Consider the following 21,760-nt stretch of genomic DNA (forward strand, 5'->3'; position numbering starts at 1 on the left):
ACAAGGTGTAAATGCCTGGAGGCAGGGATCATTGGGGGACATTTTAGAGGCCACCTACCACATACGGTAAAGTAAGTCAGCTTTACTGTTTATCTTTTCAAATAGTAAGGTAAGACTGCACCATATCATGATCTTGATAATGGTTTTTTAAATTGGTTTTATGTTCCAACAACACCGATAAACATTTCTACTAGAGCCCTAGCCCCAGGAGATGAGGTGTTAGCTCTTAGAAAAATGGAATGCTGGATCATACTATTTTTGACAATTGTCTTCCCCTCCCTACCCTTGTCTTATTTCAACGTGGGAGAAGTATTTGTTGCCACCTCACTGACACTGACTTTAGTTTTGTAGGGTTTTTTTGGGTTTTTTTTTGCTAAGGAAGATTATCTCTGAGCTAACATCTGTGCCAATCTCCCTCCATGTTATATGCGGGTCACTGCCACAGCATGGCTGATGAGTGGGGTAGGTCCACACCTGGGATCCGAACCTGTGCACCTGGGCTACTGAAGTAGATACATTGAACTTAACCACTCCTCCATGGGGCGACCCCACCACCTCACTAACTTTAGGCTTGGCCATGTGACTTGCTCTGACCAATGGAACATGGGGGAAAGGAACACCATGCTGGTTCTGAGCAGAGGTGTTGTGTGTTCCCAGTGACACTCTTGTACTTCTGCCTGACAGAATGAAAAACACAGAATGAGAGACATAGGATGCAGAGGTCAACCAGAGCCAGAGCTAAGCAGCTGAGCCACAGTCAGCCTGGAGATCTGGAAATGAGGAATATGCATTTGTTGTCGTAAGCTGTGAGAGTTTGGGGATATATTAAAAGTTGAATAAGGCCACTGGGACAATAGGGATAGAGTCAACCTCCCAGAGTGGCTACTTCAGTCAGTATTCTGCTTCCAAATCCCACTGAGACTGCTGGGAGCCCAGTTCCCACAGGTCATCGTATTGGCGGATGCCGTGTTTCAAGAGTGTTCAGTCCCCAAGGCACAGTGGATGACTTGGAAAAATCCTCAGGGCCCTCAGTAAATCTTGAGCACGAAAGGATATATATTTTTTAAACCAACGATTTCAAGGTATTGTGTTTAAAACTTGGCAAATGTTCAGTTTTCTAAAATTTCAAATATCATATCGCACTTTTGTCAAAAACTTTTCACTGTGGTTTACTTTGTAATTGAGAGAGTTGCCATTGAATCTAAATAGTGAAAGAGGAAACTTGGAAAATGAAATAATCAGTGTGCTGCCTATTATTAACTCAGCAGGATAGCTGTTTAGACAGTTACGTGATTGTGCTGTGTCCCTGAACACAGAGGAAAAACATGAAACGGATGTGGTAAACAACATGTTGCCTCTAAATATCTCTGGGAACACTGATGTACATCAATTATGTTTCTTATCTGAAAAAGAAACTTTGAAAGTGAACATTCAGTACACAGGTTAGTTTTTTAAAATTTTGTTTCATTTATCTGTTTTTTAACCTCTTGCTTGCATATTCAAAGAAAAGCAAAGGGTTGCAAAATTATTTAATACTGCCAGGACCAGAAATCATCTTGAATATAGCCTTTGGGTTATTCAGGTATTCAGGTATATCTGGTGCGTCGTGTGTGTGTGTGTGTGTGTGTGTGTGTGGTCTAAACCTGCACATCCAAAGTGATTGCTTGCACTTCCAAAATTCATTTATTGATAGCTCAGCCTTCTGTTCTGTGCCATAATAGTCTAATTGCTATATAACATGTAACTTAGGGGCAGAAAAAAAGTGAAATATTCAAAGTTACGTTAGAAAAGAAATTATTCAAATGGTAAATTAAAACCTGCGGTTAGCTCGTTAATGAATAGATGTAATTGAGATCAATTTCCAGACTATTTTATGTTGTGACGCTTTGTGAATCTTCTCTCCTCCAATGACTTCAATTATTACTCTGTAAACTTTTTAAAATTTTAAAAGAATGAAGAGAATAATTTGGATCAAATACAATTAATTTAATGCTCCTTTCTTCTCCCTGCCCCTTCCCTGTCCTTTCCATTCCCTTCCTGTCCCACTGTTATCCTAGTTGAAACCTAGTGCCTGGACTGCAGCATAGATTTCTCACCAGCCTTCCTGTCCAGGGCTTGTTTTGCTCCAGTTTATTTAATCCTCTAGTGAGGAACCTCCCTCACCCCAAAACCTGAAAATGATGCAAACTTTGCACTATAGGATAAGTCATGTGAACACTTCATGAGTAAAAAAAAAGCAGAGACAAACAACCTGAATTAAAAGCAGGATTGCTCCAAAGCCTCAGGAAGCCTCTCTTCTGGAATCTCTTAGAATGGATCAACATATCCAAAGAAAGAGTATGGAACTAGATTGTGTCAAACTGACCGTGGCTGATTATCCCTGGAGGCATCAAATGGGAGGTTCCAGAGGCCATTGAAGAAGTGCCCTTCTAAGGCTGAAGTTTGGACCAATCCAAAATGATAGTTCTGGGGGGCTTTTAGAAGCTACAGCTGTCATTATTCGCAATAGCCAAGATGCAGAAGCAACCCAAGTACCCATCAATGGATGAATGGATAAAGAAGAAGTGGTATATATATACAACGAAGTACTGCTCAGCCATAAAAAGACAAAATCATACTATGTGAGACAACATGGATGGACTTTGAGGTCCATAAGTGAAAGAAGTCAGACAGAGAAAGACAAACGCCACGTGATTTCAGTCATATGTGGAAGATAAATAAACAAATACATAGATAAGGAGAACAGATTAGCGGTTATCAGAAAAAAAGGGGGTAGGGGTGGGGTGAGAAGGGTGAAGGGGCACTTGTGTATGGTGACAGATAAAAACTAGGCTATTGGTGGTGAATATGATACAATCTATACAGAAGCTGAAATATGATAATGTACACCTGAAATTTACGCAGTGTTAAACGCCAATATGACATCAATAAAATAGATTAAAAAGAAGACGGCTCCACCATTCTAAAGATAAACTTTCTTTTCTTTTTTTTTTTTTGGTAATTCTTCTGTGAGCATCTTAAGTTATAAGAGATAATGAATATAAATTGTAAAACAGTACACAATGCTTGTTTTTACACTGAAAAAGAAAACATCCCATAACAGTAAAAAAAAAAACCCCAAAAGAAACTACCACTGTCATACCAATGCCTGAGTTCCACTCACAGGGTTTCTGACTCAATTCTCCTGGGGTGGTGCCCAGCCTTTGTGGTTTTTTTAATAGTTTTATTGAGATATCTTCGACATATAAAAATTGTATATATTTAAAGTGTGCAACTTGATATTTGAGATATGTATACACTGTGAAAACATCACTGCAATGGAGCTAATTAACTTATCCACCACCTCTACATAGTTACCATTGAGTGTATGTGTGTGCCGTGTGTTTGTGTGTGTGTGTGTGGTAGCCTCGATATCTTTTAAATGCTCTCCAGAAGATTCTAATCTAGAGTTGAGAACTTCTGGTAAATTCTAAGTTCCAACTGTAAGCCAGGCTCAGCAGGCTACCCTACGTTCATGTCCGCCATTAGCCCCAAGCCAGCTAACAATTCATCCTGACTCCATGTTTCCTGAGTAATCCCCTGATTGCCTGGAGTTCGGCTACAGGAAGAGTTCATACTCATCAGGCAAAGCAAATTTTGAGTCCTTGTGATAGTTCTCTTGAAAAGTCTAAAAGAACTTCTTGTCATGATTTTCCGTCCCATTCATGGAAAGAATACATTAAATTTATTAACATGAGAATTTCCGGTCTGTGTGACAATTAAATTTCTTACAGTAAATAAATAAATTGGAATCTCTGTGTTCATTCTGTTTCCTGTGAATTTTAATTATCATGATTTTGTTTTTCATTCCTTAGTGCAAACAAGGTCCTCGCCTGGGGCCTTCAAAGTAGAAGGTTAAGATTTAGCAGGCTTTCCCAACAGACGCTGATCCACTATTTTCTTCTGCTCCTAGTGTCTGCATCCGGCAGATAAATCATTTTAAAGTGCAGTTTGGGTAACGTGACAACTCTGCTTAAAAATTTTCCAGGACTTCTCCACTGCCTTCCGGTCCCAGTCTGCCTTTCTTCTTGAGGCTTTCCTTAAGTCATCTCCAGGCAACTGAATCATACAAGCTCCGCATTTTCCTGCCTCTTAATTCTAAGCTTAAGCTGGTCCCTTTGTCTGGCACACTCTCACCTCCACCCTCTTGTCAATCTTTATCATCTTACCTGGTTAATTCACTTTACTTTTAAATGTGATCTCACTCAGGCTGCCTTCCCCCATCACCCTAGCCATAAGCAAATTATTCTTTTGGAAATGCCATTATCAATACCATCCCAACCTGTGTTCTCATTCTAGAACTCTCTCCTTGTCCTTCCCACTAGCTGGCTAGTTCCTATTCATATTTTATTCAGGTCTGAACTGAAATCTTTTCCTTAGGGAGGCTTTTTTCGACTCGCAAGCCTCAATGAGATTCCTGATGTATTTTCCCATAATGCTCTTTACTCCTCTATGTTCAACAATCATCATATTGCAGTTACTTGCTCAGAGTCTATGATCCTTGCTGATCTGTGAGTTCTGTGAACATAAGGACAAGTCTACCTTATTCACTGTTGAATGTCAAGGCTCTAGCACAGTTCTTGGCATGTAGTAGATACTAAACATATAGTTGCCAAATGGATGTAGAATGAATTCACTTTCATTTCAACAAATGTTATTAAGCACTTACCACATGCCAGACAACGTTCTAAGTGCTTGAGGTATACCAGGGAATAAAGAAAACAAAGATCCCTTCCTTCATGGGGCTCAGATTCTAGAAGGGAGAGACAGAGAACGTGATAAACAAGTAAATTATATAGTATGTTAGAAAATGATAAGTACCATGGAAAAATGAAAAAGTAAAGTATGAAGAAAAATGGGGGTGCCCAAATTGAACTATTAAAAAAGGTGGTCAAGGCAGGTCCCACTGCAATGGTGGCATTTAACCAAAGACTTGAAGAAGCTGAGGCAGTTAGTTATGTAGATATTTAGGGGGACGAGTGTTCCAGGAGGATGGCCAGTGTAAAGGCCCTGAGAACTCATGGTGTGTTGCGGAAATGGTGGGAGGCAATGTGTCTATAGCAGAGTGAGCCCAGGAGACAATAGCAGATGAGCAGTTAACATCATCTGGGGCCCTTTGGCCATTTGTAAAGACTTTGGCTTTTAAGCGGAGTGGAAAGGGATACCATTGCAGGGTTTCTAACATGATCTGACTTAAGTTTTAAAAGAACTACTCTGGCTGCTAGGTTGATAATAGGCTACACAGGAGGAGGGCAAAGGTAGAAGTACAGAGGTCAATTAAAATGTAAGAGAACCTGACAGGACCAGGTTGCTTGGACCAGAATAGTAGCAGTGCAGATGGTGAGAAATGATCAAATTTTGGATTCTTAAAAAAGATGGAGCCAACAGGATTTCCTGACAGATTGCATATGGGATGTGAGAAAAAGAGAGGAAACACAGATGACTCCAAGGCTTTTAGCCTGAGCATATGGAAGAATAGAGTTGCTATAAACTGAGAAGAGGAAAGTTGTGGGTTAAGCAGGTTTTGGGCGGGGGTTGGAGATCAGGAGTTCAGTTTGGGACAAGTTGAATATGTTTATTAGATGTTCAAGCGGGGGTGTCAAGAACCCAGTTGGACATATGAATCTGAGTTCAGAAAAGAGGTCTAGGTTAGAGATATAAATTTGGGAGTTTTCAGCAAGAAGGTGGTATTTAGAATTATAAGCCTAGATGAGATCGTCAAGGGGGTGAGTGTGGACAGAGAAAAGAGGAAGACCAACAACCAAGTTCTGGGACTCTCCAACATAAAGAAATCTACAAAAAGAGGATGAACCAACAAAGGATAAAGAGAGACCAGAGAGAGAGAGAGAGGATGAAAGCCACCAGCCTGTGTTGTCTTGGAAGCCAAGGGAAGACAGTATTTTAGTGAGAATGATGAATTGTGACAAATCCTACTAATAAGTCAGATAAGGACTGAGATCTGGCCATTAGATTTGGCATTTGGTCATTGAGGACTTTCATGAAAGCAGTTTTGGAGGAGTGGTGGGGGTAAGAGCCTTTTTAGAGTGGATTTAAGAGAAAACAGGAGAGGAATTCAAGGATGAATGAATGCATGAACTTTATCTCATTCTACCTTAATTATCATCATTATGTCTCCATCTTATCTCCTCTTCTAAACTCTTTGAAGGCAGGAAGGAGCTGTGTCTTTGACAACTACATAGGTGCCATGGAACCTGGCACAGTGACAGCATACAGCAGGCTCTCAGTAAATGTTGGTTGACCGACTGATTGGCTGAAAGAACATTAAGAGTGAAATTAAGTTTTTCCTTATCTTTTTGGTCTTCCCTGTTTCCTTTATAAGTCTTCCTTCCCTCCCCCTACACCCAGACAGATGCCCAATGTCCTGCTGCTACTTACCTTCCCACTGGCCCAGCTTTCCCTCCCTTCACCTCTCACCTACTTGACAGTTTACACACATTAAACCTATTCCCTCAGGAAGACCGTGGGGGTAGGAACAGGACAGCTAATCTAATAAGAAACTCCGACTTGGGAACCTAGCATTTTGTGGGAGATTCTAATGGGTAAAATCCACCCAAGAAAGGTATTCTAGTGCTGAGTGGTAAGGCCAGTAGGAGCCAGATCTCACAATACAACAAAAAGATCTTGAAATATGAAAGTGTGGGGTTTTTCTTCATTTAATCTGAATCACACGCGTCCAATAGGAATATTAATCAGCTGTTTCTAATAGAATAAGAAAACAGGCCAAAATAAATCAAAGCACCACAGTGCTATTCTTAATTACTTTCTCAAAATATTAGCTTTTAAAGTTGTAAAATAGTATTAAGTTTTTTCAAATGTGTCATAGACCTACCTGTCCGTGATTCAATGTACTTTCTTCAAATTAGTCACCATAATGGATTGATTTTAGGCTGCCGTATAGTCTTTAGTTAATTTTGGAGTATAGAATTGGAATTACTGGATTTCGTTCATTCATTTGTTTAAGGAACACTTATATATGTTATACACTGTACTATTAACAGCAACAGCAATAAAAAATACATTTAAAGCAAAGGCTGGATAACATTGCCTTAAGAATTAGCAGCTGGTGTTGCCCATTAGGACAAATAGGCTAAAACTAAAGTTTCCTTTTGTTTCTTTTCTAGCTTCTCCTTTGCAATTATGAAATACCATTCAACTATAATCCTCAAACATTTATACAAATATATTTTGAATAATTGAATCCTCAAATAGATAGATGCCACATGCTATTGCAAATGAAAACATTAAGGTACAAAGAAGGAAACTGACTTAGTTCAAGTTATTTGACAACCAACGTGAAAAAGAGCTTAAGCAACAGAATTATCCAGGCGTGAAGGCTGAAAGCAGCTTGATAAATACCTTCCACCAGTTTGAAGGTAAGAACTGTACAAATCTAATAAAGCAAATTATTTCCACGGAGAGAGAGCACACAGGAAGTGTATCGAGAACATTTCTGTCATCTGGGTATCTTATTTTTCCAGACAGTTAGTAAAATATGGCCATGTGATTTTTCTTTGACTTACAAAGACTGCCTGGAAGTCAAAGATGACCACCTTTGGTGACTGACAGGTCTCAGGAAGGTGAAAGGAGCTGAGTGTAATCTGTGAACAATATGAACATCAAAGAATATAAGTGTATATGTTATAAATTCATTAATATATGAATCAAAGGAAAACAGAAAAAATGAAGAAGTGAGTAAGGTGCTGAGTCTGTTCAGGAAATAAAAGGACTGTCGGCTCAGCAAAGTGTAGTAGTCATGGTTCAGCTCATCCCTGAAACTCTGTGTAGGCCAGGTTAGGCTGCGCCAGCTGTAGCAGTTCAAGCTTGCTCTTGTATTATTCAGTCAATTTTGCAAGAAGATAAAGAGTTAAAATCAGTCAGCCTTTTCCATTTCCTTTTGCAGCCCTTCCCCCAACAATCAAGCTATCAGAACAGCAAAATAAAACCGAAACAGTCTCTCAATAAGAACACTTTATGAGTTTCCTCTCTGTCATTATTCTTTTTCAGCTGAGCAATCTTTTTCTGACAACAGAGTATTTATCTTCTTTGCAATGCCTGGATCCGTGGTCTTATGCCATCCACTGTAGTAATAATTTAGCTCGATAAAAGGAATAGAGAATGTACATTTTGAAAGTCAATTTGTAATTTTTGCATTTTTAAACTACTTTTCATCATCCCCCAAATCCATTTCAGATGCAATAAAAGATTAACTAATATAATATCAAAATTTGGAAGTCAGAATAAAATATAATTTAACAGATATAAAGATTGTGAAGAGATATTTTTATAATTATAAGCTTAGAAACAATAAATAAAATAATAAAAGAAAATATTGACAGATTTGAGTGTCTACAAATAATAACATTTGCACATAAAACCCAAAATGTTGCAGTCTTTATTTCATAGAGAGCTCTTGGAGGAGAATGCCATTTCCGTGTTATCATCAGATCTTCTGTTTCTGCTCTCATCATGCTATAAAGACGTTTTATAATAAATTCTGAAAAAGTCCTTGGTGTCTGTCAAAATAAATGAACAAATTGTAATACATCATAAATCATAGAAGACTGAAAGATTGAGAAAAAACCCACTAAGCTTTACAAAGGTAAACGAGCACATGCCATGAATAGTTAAATTCTTATGAGAAGAAATCCATGGATTCAATAAACATATTGGAAAAACTTTCAACTTCATTAGTGAACAAAGAAGTGCAAATCAATCAGTGAGATGTACTTTTTTTCTATTGAATGAGAAAAGATATAATAATTATACACATTGCTGGTGAGGATAAAAAATAGTGGGCACTATGGTACATTCTAGTGGCTGTACAAATTGCTTCAATATTTTTGGACCCTATGTTGGGTCCAAAATGTTGGAGCCACTATAGATCAAGAGCTATAAAAATGTCTGCTTCTGCTTTCTGCCAAGATGGCAGACTAGCCTGGGTTGCAGGACCCTACCCTCAAAAGCAATTCTGAGTAACTGTAGAAGTAAGAGCGAGGTATGGATTCCAGAAACCAGCACCACCACCAATAATAATCAGTGAAAAATCCCTGGGAAGACTGAAGCCTGTCCTAAAAGAGGTCCTAAAAGAGGGGGGTGCATGGTTCAGCCTGGAGTTGAGGGCGTGAGACAATGGGAGGATAGGTTGGAATAAAGCTATTTAAGTTTTACTCTTTCCTCTCTTTTGGGTTGCTTTGACATAATCATTATCTGCTCTTTCGCCTCTGACACTGGCAACCTGGGGACAAAATCAGGGCAGCCTTTTAAGTCCTGCTGGGTTAAGGCATTAATGAAAGCAGGTCAATGTCAGTCTTTTAGTATTTTTCTTCCAAACCCTTATGGCTATGGTTTCCACCTAGTCTATTCCCAATGCCACCCTTCCCTAAGTTTCAAGGTAAAGCCTTGGTGTAGCAGCAGGCAATCAGTAGTAGTTCTATTGTGCCTGAGACTCTCCACCCTTGGCTCATCTTTTCTCCTGCCCCTAAACACTCCTGGACTGACATAGACTAGGGCCTGACTTTAGATGTTCACTGGTGCACATTATTAGAGAGATTAGCTGATACCCCAGGAGAACATGAGCCCAAAGTCCAAAATAACTAACAGATGAAGAAAGACCACAAACTGGACAATATTTACCATCTGAGTCAGAAATATTAGGACAGAAACCCTGAGAATTTAAAATAAGCATTGGAGGGCTGGCCCCGTGGCCGAGTGGTTAAGTTCGCGCGCTCCACTGCAGGCGGCCCAGTGTTTCGTTGGTTCGAATCCTGGGCGCGGACATGACACCGCTCATCAAACCACGCTGAGGCAGCGTCCCACATGCCACAACTAGAAGGACCCACAACAAAGAATATACAACTATGTACCGGGGGGCTTTGGGGAGAAAAAGGAAAAAATAAAATCTTTAAAAATAAATAAATAAAATAAAATAAGCATTGGATAGAGATAGTTAAGGAACAAGATAGCAAAGTGGAAAATCAGAAGAACCCTCCTAGAAAGCAGCAAGAAATGAGAAAGAAAGAAAACATAAAAGGAAACACTAAGAAATTTAGAAGGTCAGGGCCAATATCCAGGAAATGAGAAACCTAAAAGAAAAGAATAATAAAAATGAAGAGGAGGAAATATTTAAAGAAGTAATTTTGGATAATTTCCAAGAATTAAAAAAAAAATGATGAAATACTTCAGATGAAAAAAGAGAAATAAAGAAATGTCCAGACATGATATTGAAGAATATCAAAGACAAAGAGAAAATCTACAAAAGCTTTCAGAGAGAAAGAACAAATCATCAGAAAGTAATAAAAATCATATTCACATCAGATTTCTCATCAGCAACATGAGATGCAAAATGGCAATAAAGTAACATATTTGAAGTATTAAAAGAAAAAGAATTTCAAAACTAGAATTTTATATCCGGCCAAATTTTCAATCAAATTGGAAAATCTAATAAAAATGTTCTCATGCACACATACTTCAGAAGGTATACCATGCAAAGACTCTTGTTGAAAACACTTGTGGAGAAAGAAAAAAGTCTAGAATCCATGGCAAGAGATATGAAAAGTATGAGTGGTCAAATAACTTGTTACAGTCTATCATTTTTTATTATTAAAAGCCAGGACTAAAGAAAATGAAAAATATTATATCCATAATTAACAAAAGATAAAATTCTAGATGTTATTAACATGACAAGTGGGGGATGAGATGGGGAGTACTACAAGGAGATGAGAGTGTATTAAATTACTTTTCTTGTTAGTATTAAGTTATAGATACTAATTAATTTAAGAAATCAACAGGTATAAGTAAACTTGAGTATAGGTATGAAGTTAAAGACAGCCACCAATAGAAACAATATATGTAACATATAAATATTAGATGAAGGAAAATCATTCAAACTCCCTAATGGAAACAACAAATGAGAAAAAAGAAACAGAAAGAAGGGATAGTTAATAGTAGAATGAAATAAGTTGATAGAAACAAGCTACTTTGTCTCTTTGCAAATGTATATCCAACTCAGTTTACTGTGACTCCCATTATTTTAAAATTACATATTCAAATCTTTCTTTACTTGCGGATACACTGTCTTTTCTTCCCACTAGTTCTCAAAGCAATTCCTGGAAGATGTATGCAGAAGAATTTTGCATTTTACTACCGCATATAGGAGACTCTTCAAAATTCATATGGTGAAAACGGAAGGGTGACAGTCTCTGGCTTCTGGCTGATTGTCAGTCATTCTTATCTTTTCTGTATGCAGATCTTCAGTAAAGACAAGAGCAATATTTCAAAAGTTTGTCTCTTGTCTTTTTTCCCACAACGTAGGCCACAATGGAAAATTCAATACATTCCAAAGGGTTAATGTTATACATATTACATGAAAACAAAAAGATAGTTGGGTCCAGCCTGGTGGTGTAGTGGTTAAGGTTGTATGCTCTGCTCTGGCAGTTCAGGGTTTTAGGGATCAGATCCCAGGTGCGGACCTACAAACTGCTCATCAAGCCATGCTGTTGCAGCATCCCATGTACAAAATAGAAGAAGATTGGCACAGTTATTGGCTTAGGGCCAATCTTCCTCACCTAAATAAATAAAATAATTGTGAAATTGATATGATACAGGAAGCACAAACAACAAAAGAAAAAAATAGATAAATTGGACTTCATCAAAATTAAAAAGTTTTAGTCATCAAAGGACATTATCAAGAAAGCAAAAGACAACCTATAGAATGGGAGAAAATAGTTGCAAATTGTATATGTAAGAGTCTAGTATCTGGAATATAAAAAGGACTCTTACAACTCAACAACAAAAGTATATTAACAACCAAATTTAAGAATGAGCAAAGGACTTGAATAGACATTTCTCCAAAGAAGAAATATGAATGGCCAATAAGCACATGAAAAGATGCTCAACATCATTAGTCGTTAGGGAAATGCAAATCAAACCACAATAAAATACCACTTCATGTGCACTGGGATGGCTATAACAACAACAAAAGAACAGAAAATAACAAGTGATGACAAGGGTGTGAAGAAATTGGACCACTTGTACTTTTCTGGTGAGCATGTAAAATGATACAACTTTGTGAAAAACAGGTTGATGATTCCTCAAAAAGTTAAACATAGAATTATCACATGACTCAGCAATTCCGCTACTAGGTCTGTATCCCAAAGAACTGGAAACATGTTGAAACAAATACGTGTACATGAATGTTCATTGCAGCACTGTTTATAATAGCTAAAAAAGCAGAAACAAGCCAAATGTCCATCAATGAATGAATGATAAACAACATATGGTATGTACATACAATGAAGTATTATTCAGCTGTAAAAAGGAATGGAGTACTCATACATGCTACAATGTGGATGAACCTCAAAAACATCATGATAAGTGAAAGGAGCCAGACCCAGAAGATCACATGTTGTGTGATTTCATTTATATGAAATATCTAGAATAGGTAAACCCTTAGAGGCAAAAAGCAGATTGGTAGTTGCCAGGGGCTGGAAGGGGGAAGATGGGGAGTGACGGCTTAAGGGATGAGAAAGTGCTTTGGAACTTGATAGAGGTGGTGGTTGTACAATACCGTGAAAGTCTTAAGTGTAACTGAATTGCACACTTTTGAAAGGTTGATTTTATATTATGTGAATTTCACCTCCACAAAAAATAAATGAAAAAAATTGAACTCAAGAGGTAGGAAAAAAAGAGCAATAGAGTATACTGAAAGAGAAAAAAAATAAAAATAAAGGAAGATCTAGAGAATAATAGTAAAATAGAGAAGATTAATAAAAATTTAAACAAGATGAGAGAAAAACAAAATACAGAATGAAAACAGAGGACTCCTGCTTTTAAGATGTAGTAAGATCAGATTTATTCTCCCACCTGAAACAACTAAAGAACCAGACAAAATGTATAAAAAATAGTTTTCAGACATTGGACATCAAGTAGAACACTAATCTAAATACCAGAAAAATAGTGATCTTTGACATAAGGTTAAGAAACAAGGTAAACCATATGATTGCCCCATCTTACTGCCTGAAGAATGTTTCTAAGCTGTGATTGGCAACCTAAGGTGGCCCCAATAAACCCTGCTTCCTGGTATTCACAAATTTTTATAATCCTCTTTTCTTGAGTGTGGTCTGGACCTTGTAACTCCTAATGGATTGAATACGGCATAAGTGATGGAGTTTTAGTTCTGAGGTTAGGTTAGGGACTGTGGCTTCTGTCTTGCTCACGCTCTCTTGCTCACGCTAATGGAAGCCAGATGCCCTGTAGTGAACAGCCCGATGGAGAGGCCCAGTGGCCAATACCTGTGGGAAGCGTCTGGCCAAAAACTAGTGAGGAACTGGGACCCTAAGTCCAATAGCCTGTGAGGAATTGACTTCTGCCAACAGCTATGTGAATGAACTCAGAAGAGGATCCTCACAGTTGAGCCTTCAGAGAAGACCACAGCCCATGCCAACACATTGATTGGAGACTTATGCAAGATCCTGAAGTAGAGGACCCACATAAGCCATGCCTAGATTCCTGACCAGCAGAAACTGTGAAATCATAAATGTTTCTTGTTTTAAGATATGGTTGAGATAATTTGTTATGCAGCAGTACATAACTAATACACAGTTGAGAACTGATACTGAGTTGATATGATGGAGCTGGGAGTCCAGGAAAACCAAAATAACCAGAGTTTTCAGGACAGAGTACTGGAGAGAAGAGAACTGTACAGAGAGAAAGATTGGCAGAGGGTCCACCTTGAGTCTGCAGCTTCTTTATGATCAGCACATGAGGCAAAGAACCAATGGAAAGGAGCAGAGGGACCAATATCCAGAGCTCACAAGGGCTAAGAATAGTTCATTTCTTCAGGGTAGGAAAAAATCTCATTTCATGAGACATCAGAAGAATACTCAGAAAAGTATTATCTCAGTAGTAAAAAACAAAATTTGCCCTAGACTAAAGTTAAAAAGCAAAGTCGCATGATGATCAAACTGTTTCTAAGTATCTGCTTTCCAGAATAAAGCTTAAGATTATTTATAGGAATATAAAAATACCCAGCATCCAGCAAAGTAAAATTACAATATTTGGCATCCAATTAAAAATTACCAGTCATGCAAAAAAGCAGGAAAATGAGATCCATGAGGAGAAAAGTAGAGACAGACCTAGAAAGGATATAGATAATAGAATTGGTAAACAAAGACATTAAAAATCTTTATTGTCACTATATTCTTTATGTTCAAGAAAGTAGAGGAAAGACTGAGCATAGTAAGTAGAGACATGAAAGGCTCAAATCACACTTCTAGAGATTAGAATCACAATGTCTGAGAGGAAAAACGTCCTGGATTTGGATATTGAAAATGAGAAGATTAGGGAACTTGAAGACGTAGAAACAAAAGTCTGGTAGGCAGAATAAAGGTGCACACAATCCTAATCTCTGAAAGCTGTGAATGAGTATGATTCATTGCAAAGGAAATTAAGGTCACAGACGGAATTAAGGTCGCTAATCAACTGACCTTAAAATAGGGAGATTATCCTGGATTATCCAGGTGGGCCCAGTGTAATTACAAGGGTCCTTGAAAGTGGAAGAGAGAGGCAGAATAGGAAGTCAGAATGATGCAAATATTTCCACTTCTTCCTCCAGCCATTCACATGGTAGGATTGTGCTTCCCTGCTATGTTAGTTTTCTGTTGCTGCTGTAGCAGATGGCCACAAATTTAGTGGTTTCAAACAACTCACGCTTATGATTTTACAGTTCTGTAGGTCGGATGTCTGACACAGGTGTCACTGGACTAAAATCAAGGTATCAGCAGGGCCGCATTCCTTCTGGATGCTCTAGAGAAGAAACCAGTTCGTTGTATTTTCCAGCTTCTAGAGACCGCCCTTTTTCCTTGACTCACATGCCCCTTCCTCCAGCTTCATATCCAGCAATGGCAGGTCCTTGATTATGCTGACTGCCAGACATTTCCATTTTTGATTAGTAAGTAATCTGTGAGGTCCTATTTTAGCCCTGATTTTTCTCATCAACGTCTTTCACCCAATAGTTTTAGAATTGACTGAGGATACTTGTCTCAAACAATGATTACACTGAGATTTGCAAATTGTTGATTTCCTCCTTCTATCTTCTTTCCTCCTTCTTCTTATTAGCTGCGTTCTTTTGCAAAGAAGAGCTTTCCTCCTTTCAAGTGTAATTTTGGACTTTGGGATGTTATAATCAGTTGATATCATTATTCCTTTTAATGCTTAAATTGTTCCAAATTTGATAAGTGGAAGTCCCTATAAGTCATCTCCTACATCCCTGTGACATGACCCAATTAATTTTTGAGCACTTCTTTGGTTTGTGAGACAGCAAGATGTCCCAGGCTCACCTTGAACTTTCCCTGTCCCTGACCTGGAATCAGCATTTTCCAGGATGTGCTATTCCTTTTAATGGGCAATGGTATTTAGAAACTCATCTGGGCATAGATGTATCTTTAGCGATGAAATTTTAGGCATTGCTATCAGTTTTTTACAAAGAACCGTTTGGAGTAGTCATGCCCTTATGAAAGCTTCTTCAATCACACTGTGTATAACACTGTATATAACATTGTTCCTCAAAGGCATAAGGCTGGTATGTGAACCAGATACCTTCCTGGAGCTTCAGAGAGCTGGATGGGACTGAGAAGGGCAATTAGAGCAGAATCTACCATTTTATTTCAACCTCAATGCCTGAAAACAAAACAACTTTGGGAAAAAGTTGTTTTTTTCCCCTGACTTTTCTACCCCATCTGGATCATTGAACAGACATAGTCCAAAGCTAAAGCTTCTTCCAGATGTCTTCTGTTTTTCCTGATTTACTCCATCCGCAAAATTCACTCTACTCTAAGGTGAATTGAGCAACAGTCTTATTTGTTCAAGGGCCTTATTAGTCTCCAGGCCTCAGGCTATGCCAGAATAAACTTCCCCCTGCCCTTAACAGGAGAACATGGAATACTCAGTTACTGAATGGAGATGTGTGTGGTTTGTGTAAATTCTGTGTACCATAAATATCAATGTATCTATCATACCCAATTTAGTTTTCTAGGTTAGACTTTCTTGCTCCAGCCATGCTGAGTAGACAATAGGTAACAAGACTCCTGTGATCCTGTCTAGAGTTCACTGGTCTAGAGAAAGTCACCTCACCCAATCAGATTCCTTTTCTCAAGGATTTGAACCAAGAGACCTAGAGGGAGGTTTCAGTCATTAGTGATCTAATGTGGAGCGGAGCCAATGGCCATATATAAGGTGAGGAAGTAAAGAAAGATGGCTGAGAGACTATGACAATTGCACTAGACTGTAGAAAGAATTAGGGAGGAAGGAGACCACACCATCTCTAAGAAATAGAGAGCTTCTGATATTCCAGCTCCCTGGGACATTGCCTGTCCTCAGACTCTGTGAAGTCTCTGTGTCCTTGAAATTAACTTTTTTCTTTAGTAGACTTAATCGGATTGTCCTTTGCAACTGACAATCTTAGCTTTAATACCATGCAGTATAATTGTGCACATCCTTCTTTGTTATAGGGAACCATTGTGTTTTGGGTTATTTTATTTGCAGTTATCAAATGAATAGGGCATTGCCAAATATTTACTTAGAAAATAACTACTATGTAACATATTAAATGAATACAACATCTACTTCTGTTACAAGAGCAATAAAATTTTTGTGACTCTGTGCCTCTCTGGCTAAGATTTGGATCAATCAATCTACAAGCAATTCAACCAATCAGAACCCAGCAATGCCTTGATACCATGTAGGCCTCACACATGCGTTAGTTATGTTCTCCATCAGAATTTGGTAGCTCAACTGTAGTAGTACCTATTGTGGAACCAAGCAACACTCATAAGTTAAGAACAGTAAACACTTATGGCTGGTGAGTTGCAATAAAATAAAAATATGAAATATGATAAAAATATGAAGGGGGTAGAAATTTTGAGTTAAGTTAGGGAAGGAAAATAATGCAAAAGAAAACTGCAGAATGCAGTTCAGTGTATGTTTGATCTTCTCCTGGGTCTGGCCAGCTCCAGAGCTGCCTCAGTCAGCTCCAGATCTGTAACTTGGCTGGTAAGTTCTGCTGTGAGGTGTTAGACATTGTAGTAGATGCTCTTGTTGCCTCCACCCCTTTGCTCTTCACCAGGCCGGTGCGCCCATGCCCCAGCTGCTTTACACGTTAGTTGGTAACAGCTCCCAGGTGCACTTTTCTCCTGAAAACCGCCCTCTGCCAACTATAGCCACCTCGCCTGGAAATGGTTGGAAGGTTACACCCTTCCCTCACGGGTGACCCACAGTCAATGTCTGACTGATATGTGGGTACAACAGTCTGGCACCATGTCTAGACTTAGGATATTTCCGTGGTGTTATTCTTGCTCCAGAGTTCGCTGTGGGACCAAGTTCTGGCTAGATTTTGACTGCACTGACATCTTTGCGTAGCTTTTTCCCTGGCTGCATCCTGCTTTCTTCATTCCTCTACAGGTTCCCCATGAGGGCATTCTCTCAATGAAACACTTGTCCAGTAACGTCCACCCCAATTTTATTTCTAGGGAATCCAACTTAAGACAGTCATCTAACATTTAATCCAACCAAGTAGAGATGGTCTTCCACTCTGCTACTGTCTACAGAATTGCTAGTTCATCACGGGAGGGATAACTATCTGGGCTGATCCTTTCATAGTCAATTACAGTCTTCCTCCGTGAGGTTTCCTCTCCGTCTCATCATGTATGTTTACCATTTAGCACCTGGCACCAGAGTTGTCTTAATGTCTTTGTTTAGGGAAATGCCATGATGCACTGTTTGAGGGTGGAAGAAGAGACCCCATGGGACTGTATTTAAAGAGGGTAATGAAACAAAAAGATAGATACATTGATCGACATAAGAATAAACACAGATTTTATTCTGGGGTGAGTCTAGAAAGGTAGAGGATTCAGGGAAGAGAATGAGAGAGAGATTTGTCAATAAGACAGGAGAAGGAAGAAAATTCCTAACAGTGGAGTAGCCAGAAGACGTTTAAGACCAAGAACATCGAATACACAACGGAAAGTTATTTTGTTATGAAGTAAACTCCCTGTAACTCTAAATCTTCAGTATAAGTTTAATTTACCAGAACAACCTTGTGGGCTGGTGCTGGAGGCAATAAAAAGTCAGGGAAGTAAAAATGCCAGTCTCATAGTCACCCCTTTGCTGACACCCACAGTGAGTAGCAACATCCTTTCAAAGCGGCAATAGGCCAAGTCTCCTGGCAGCAGCTAGCACGAAAGCGATTGATGGCCTGTGGGGACACCAACAGAGCTGAGAGAAGCAGCTGTGGCATGAAACTGACTAAGGACAGGTACGAGACAAACCCTCCTTTCTCCCAAATAAACTAGAAGAAAATGACTTAGCTGCAGGGAGAGAAGGGCTGGCATCTGAATCATAGACACACACGCACACACCCCCGCCCCCCAATCGGTACCTAACTATTGTGAACTCACGGTCTTTAATGAAAGTCTGGCAAAGTGGAACACAAAGCATTTAAATTTGTAACGTGGTTACATAACCTTTACATGACTTTTTTTTCTTTGTCTTTTTCCAGAATAGTCAACATCAGAGCCTATTAGTGCTGTCCTTGGGAAGACTAAGTGCTTTTAGAAAGTGTACCTTGGAATAAACAAAAGACAAGCACAATCTGGTAACTAAAAATGGTTTCCTAAGAGAAAAGACATGTACCTGTTTGTTCCCCGTCCTCCAGATCCTACTGATTTTTCCGTCTGATCTCAGACCCCACTTTCAGAAGCATCTCCTGACCTGTTCCCAATTAGAAACAATTTCTTCCTCCTTTGAGCCCTCTGCAACTTGTAGTTTGAAGAGTTCTTAACTTAATATTAAATTTTGCTATGTTTCATAGTGTTATATCTAATCAGGACTCCTCTTGGGACATATAAATTAAGACAGAGACATTTAACTGGCAGAATTTCAAGAGTTTTACTGGCCACAAGGAATTTTTCACATCAAGAAAGTCAGTCTATGTGCCAGGCCAAGCCTAATTCAGAGAAAGGAGCTCATAATGACTTTATAAGCTTCGAAAATACAAGAACAACAGTTAATGCTTGTATAGCACTTGCCACGTCCAAGTTCTTTGCTTGTGTTAACTAACTTAGTTTTCATTGCGATCCTTGGAGATGAGTCTCGCTCTTATCCTTATTTTACAGATGAGACAACTGAAACACAAAGATGCTACCTAGCTTGTCTAAGGAAGCAGCAGAGCCAAGACTGAACCCAAGCACTCTGGCCTTAACTGGTGAGCCACACTGCCTGTCGTATAATTTTTAAAATCCTGGTTCACAAATTCCTTTCTTCTCTTAACAAAACACCATGACCACTCACATGACAAAGGTGAGGAGGGTAGATAAAAGGGAATAGGATCAGGAAAATGTATTTTCTTTCCCTCTGTCCTGGGAAGTCCCTGAATCTGTAAATCCTTGAACTCTTGGTAAAAACCAAACAAACAAAAACCACCAGAAGTTGCTTCCGGAGAACTATGTGGTGGCAGCATGAGAACTGACATCAACTCACAGTCTTCTTATTTTCCCAATTTTCTGTAATTTTCCTCTTTTCATCTGTTATTTTCGTGAAGATGTTATTTCAGTAAAACCAAAGTTCTTTGGTGCTTTCACTAATGTCATCAAGAGCCCTGTGAGAAGCGGCCTTCTTTGGTGCAAATTCATATTCTTCTGGATACCAGCATCTGCACGGTTCTTTAACAGTGCTCACATCACTTATTCTCTAACGAAGATGTTTTACAAACTGGAGCATGTATTTTTCAAGAAACTTCTTATCTGCATGAATTGAATTTCCTGCAAGTGGACAGAGCACCAGAAGTGCCTGCTATTGTACAAAGGAGAGAAATTCATAGTCTGCCTGCTACAATGTCATTGTACTCTCCCTCACTGCTTTGGTTAGACCAGACTTACATGATGCTTCTTGCGCTAATCTGACATGATGTCCAGTAATTTGTCTGGCTGTTTTATAATCAGTGTAGGACCTTCAGCTAAAATGTTGAGATCAGAGTCAGTTATCAGACAGGCCATCTCAATTATCTGGTCCTCCACAATGTCCAATCCTATCATCACTGGGTCCACTCAGACCATCTGCTGAGCCATGCTCTCTCCCGTCACCATTTTTTAAAAAATACAACTAAAGAACATTTGTTTGTTTTTCACTAAGACTTTATCTTGAGGACATAATTAATCTGTGTCACTACTGCCCACCCCAACTTGAAGAAGGGTTAGTACAGTGAACGTCATGAAGCAGATATGAACAATTTGAAGGACTGGAACCAAAATTAACTGACAAAGAACAACTTCCATCTAAACCATCAGAAAAAGTTTTAAGTTATAGAAAAAAAGGGGGTTATGGGAGTTTCAGATTAAACAAGATTCTTGCATTTCACCTAATACATTAGATCCTGGCTTGAGTGTACCAAAATGGAAACAGGTCTACTATAATACAGAACTTCCACTACTGCATGCTGTACACACCTGTGTTCCAAGCCCACCCCCATCGCCTTAAGGCTTCACACTCAACAATTTTCCAGCCTGTTGGGCCTGCTAATGAAGGAGCATGTAGACCTTCTCTTCAACGTGGTCTTTGTTATAAGGCTGGTATGTCTGGGTTTCTGGGTTTTATGCTTTTTAACATAAAATTTGTGCTTTCAGAAATACTAAAGGATCTGGGCCTTTGTTATACATCTTGTCACCTCACATCAACCTTCAAATCTGAGCAAAGCGTTTAAGTTACAGCTGAAAATTCTCTTCAGTTGCATAAGCTTTTATAAGAGTGCATGTGGACATCCTCATCAGGGAACGAGGTGTTGAAATATCAAACACAACATCTCAATTCAAAAGTTTATGATCTTTGAATACGATCTCATACATGAGATAAGTAAAATACAAGATGTATGGAGTTGAGAGCCAAAATTACTGATGCAGGCAAACAGTGCTTATAGGATTTCCAAAAGATGGAGAGATCAATGTGGGCTGAGGTAGTTGACGGAAGGTTTCATGTGGTTGTTGAGACGAGGGAACCCTGAAAAGAGAGTAATTGGGCAGGAGGTCGGCAGGGTGATACAGCGGAGAACAAGAGCCAGTGCTGTGGGGGAAGTGATGTGTGCTATCTGGGGAACATTGAAGACATCCGCTTGCCTGCATTGAGTTGAAGCAGAGAGAGCTAGAATTGAACCAATCAGGCAGGAAGAGCTTTCCTTCCACATCGTGAAATATGACATTGGGATAATTTTGATCGTAAGGATATCTTAGTACAGAGGCTCCTGGGGACACACAAGTCTCGATTTATGCAAAGTAGACCTTAGAAGAAGTGTTGCATAGCACGCACCAATAAAGTGTAGCCATGAGAAAGAATTCTGCGTGGTGTGGGACTACGAAGTGGTTTGAAGGGAGGAAGATTATCTCAAAGGGAGAACAAGGCACGCAAGCTCAAGCAGAGAAAGGTTTATACTCTTCCTGCGGATTTTCATGGCATCAGTGCAGGTTGCTTTGGTTGCTTCATTCCACCTCCTCTGCTTTCTCCCCAACCCCATTTTCCTCCCTTCCTCCTTTGCATTCTGATCATGCCTAGAAGGGGTCCGGAAAGTCTAGAACTGTATTTGGAGAGCCACTCACGCCAGATTTGTGACTAGTCGTGCGTGGTTCATTGGACTTCATGTTTATGTCAAAATGCTGAAGCT

The 21,760-nt window shown here is 39.1% G+C and overlaps 1 protein-coding gene and 1 pseudogene across 1 annotated transcript in view; one reads left to right on the forward strand and one right to left on the reverse strand.

Annotated features, from left to right (window-relative positions):
- SREK1IP1 (SREK1 interacting protein 1) overlaps positions 1–19,792 on the forward strand; it is a 121,461-nt gene extending 101,669 nt beyond the window's left edge. The window contains exons 5-6 of the mRNA XM_070587461.1: positions 18,611–18,706; positions 19,227–19,792. Of these exons, the coding sequence (XP_070443562.1) occupies positions 18,611–18,635 (25 nt within the window). The 3' untranslated portion in view covers positions 18,636–18,706; positions 19,227–19,792. The remainder of the gene's footprint in view (positions 1–18,610; positions 18,707–19,226) is intronic.
- LOC103563249 (oligoribonuclease, mitochondrial-like) lies at positions 19,582–20,195 on the reverse strand (annotated as a pseudogene).
- Positions 20,196–21,760: the final 1,565 nt, after the last annotated feature.

Source organism: Equus przewalskii, chromosome 20 (assembly GCF_037783145.1).
Source record: "Equus przewalskii isolate Varuska chromosome 20, EquPr2, whole genome shotgun sequence".
Taxonomy (NCBI): Eukaryota; Metazoa; Chordata; class Mammalia; order Perissodactyla; family Equidae; genus Equus; species Equus przewalskii.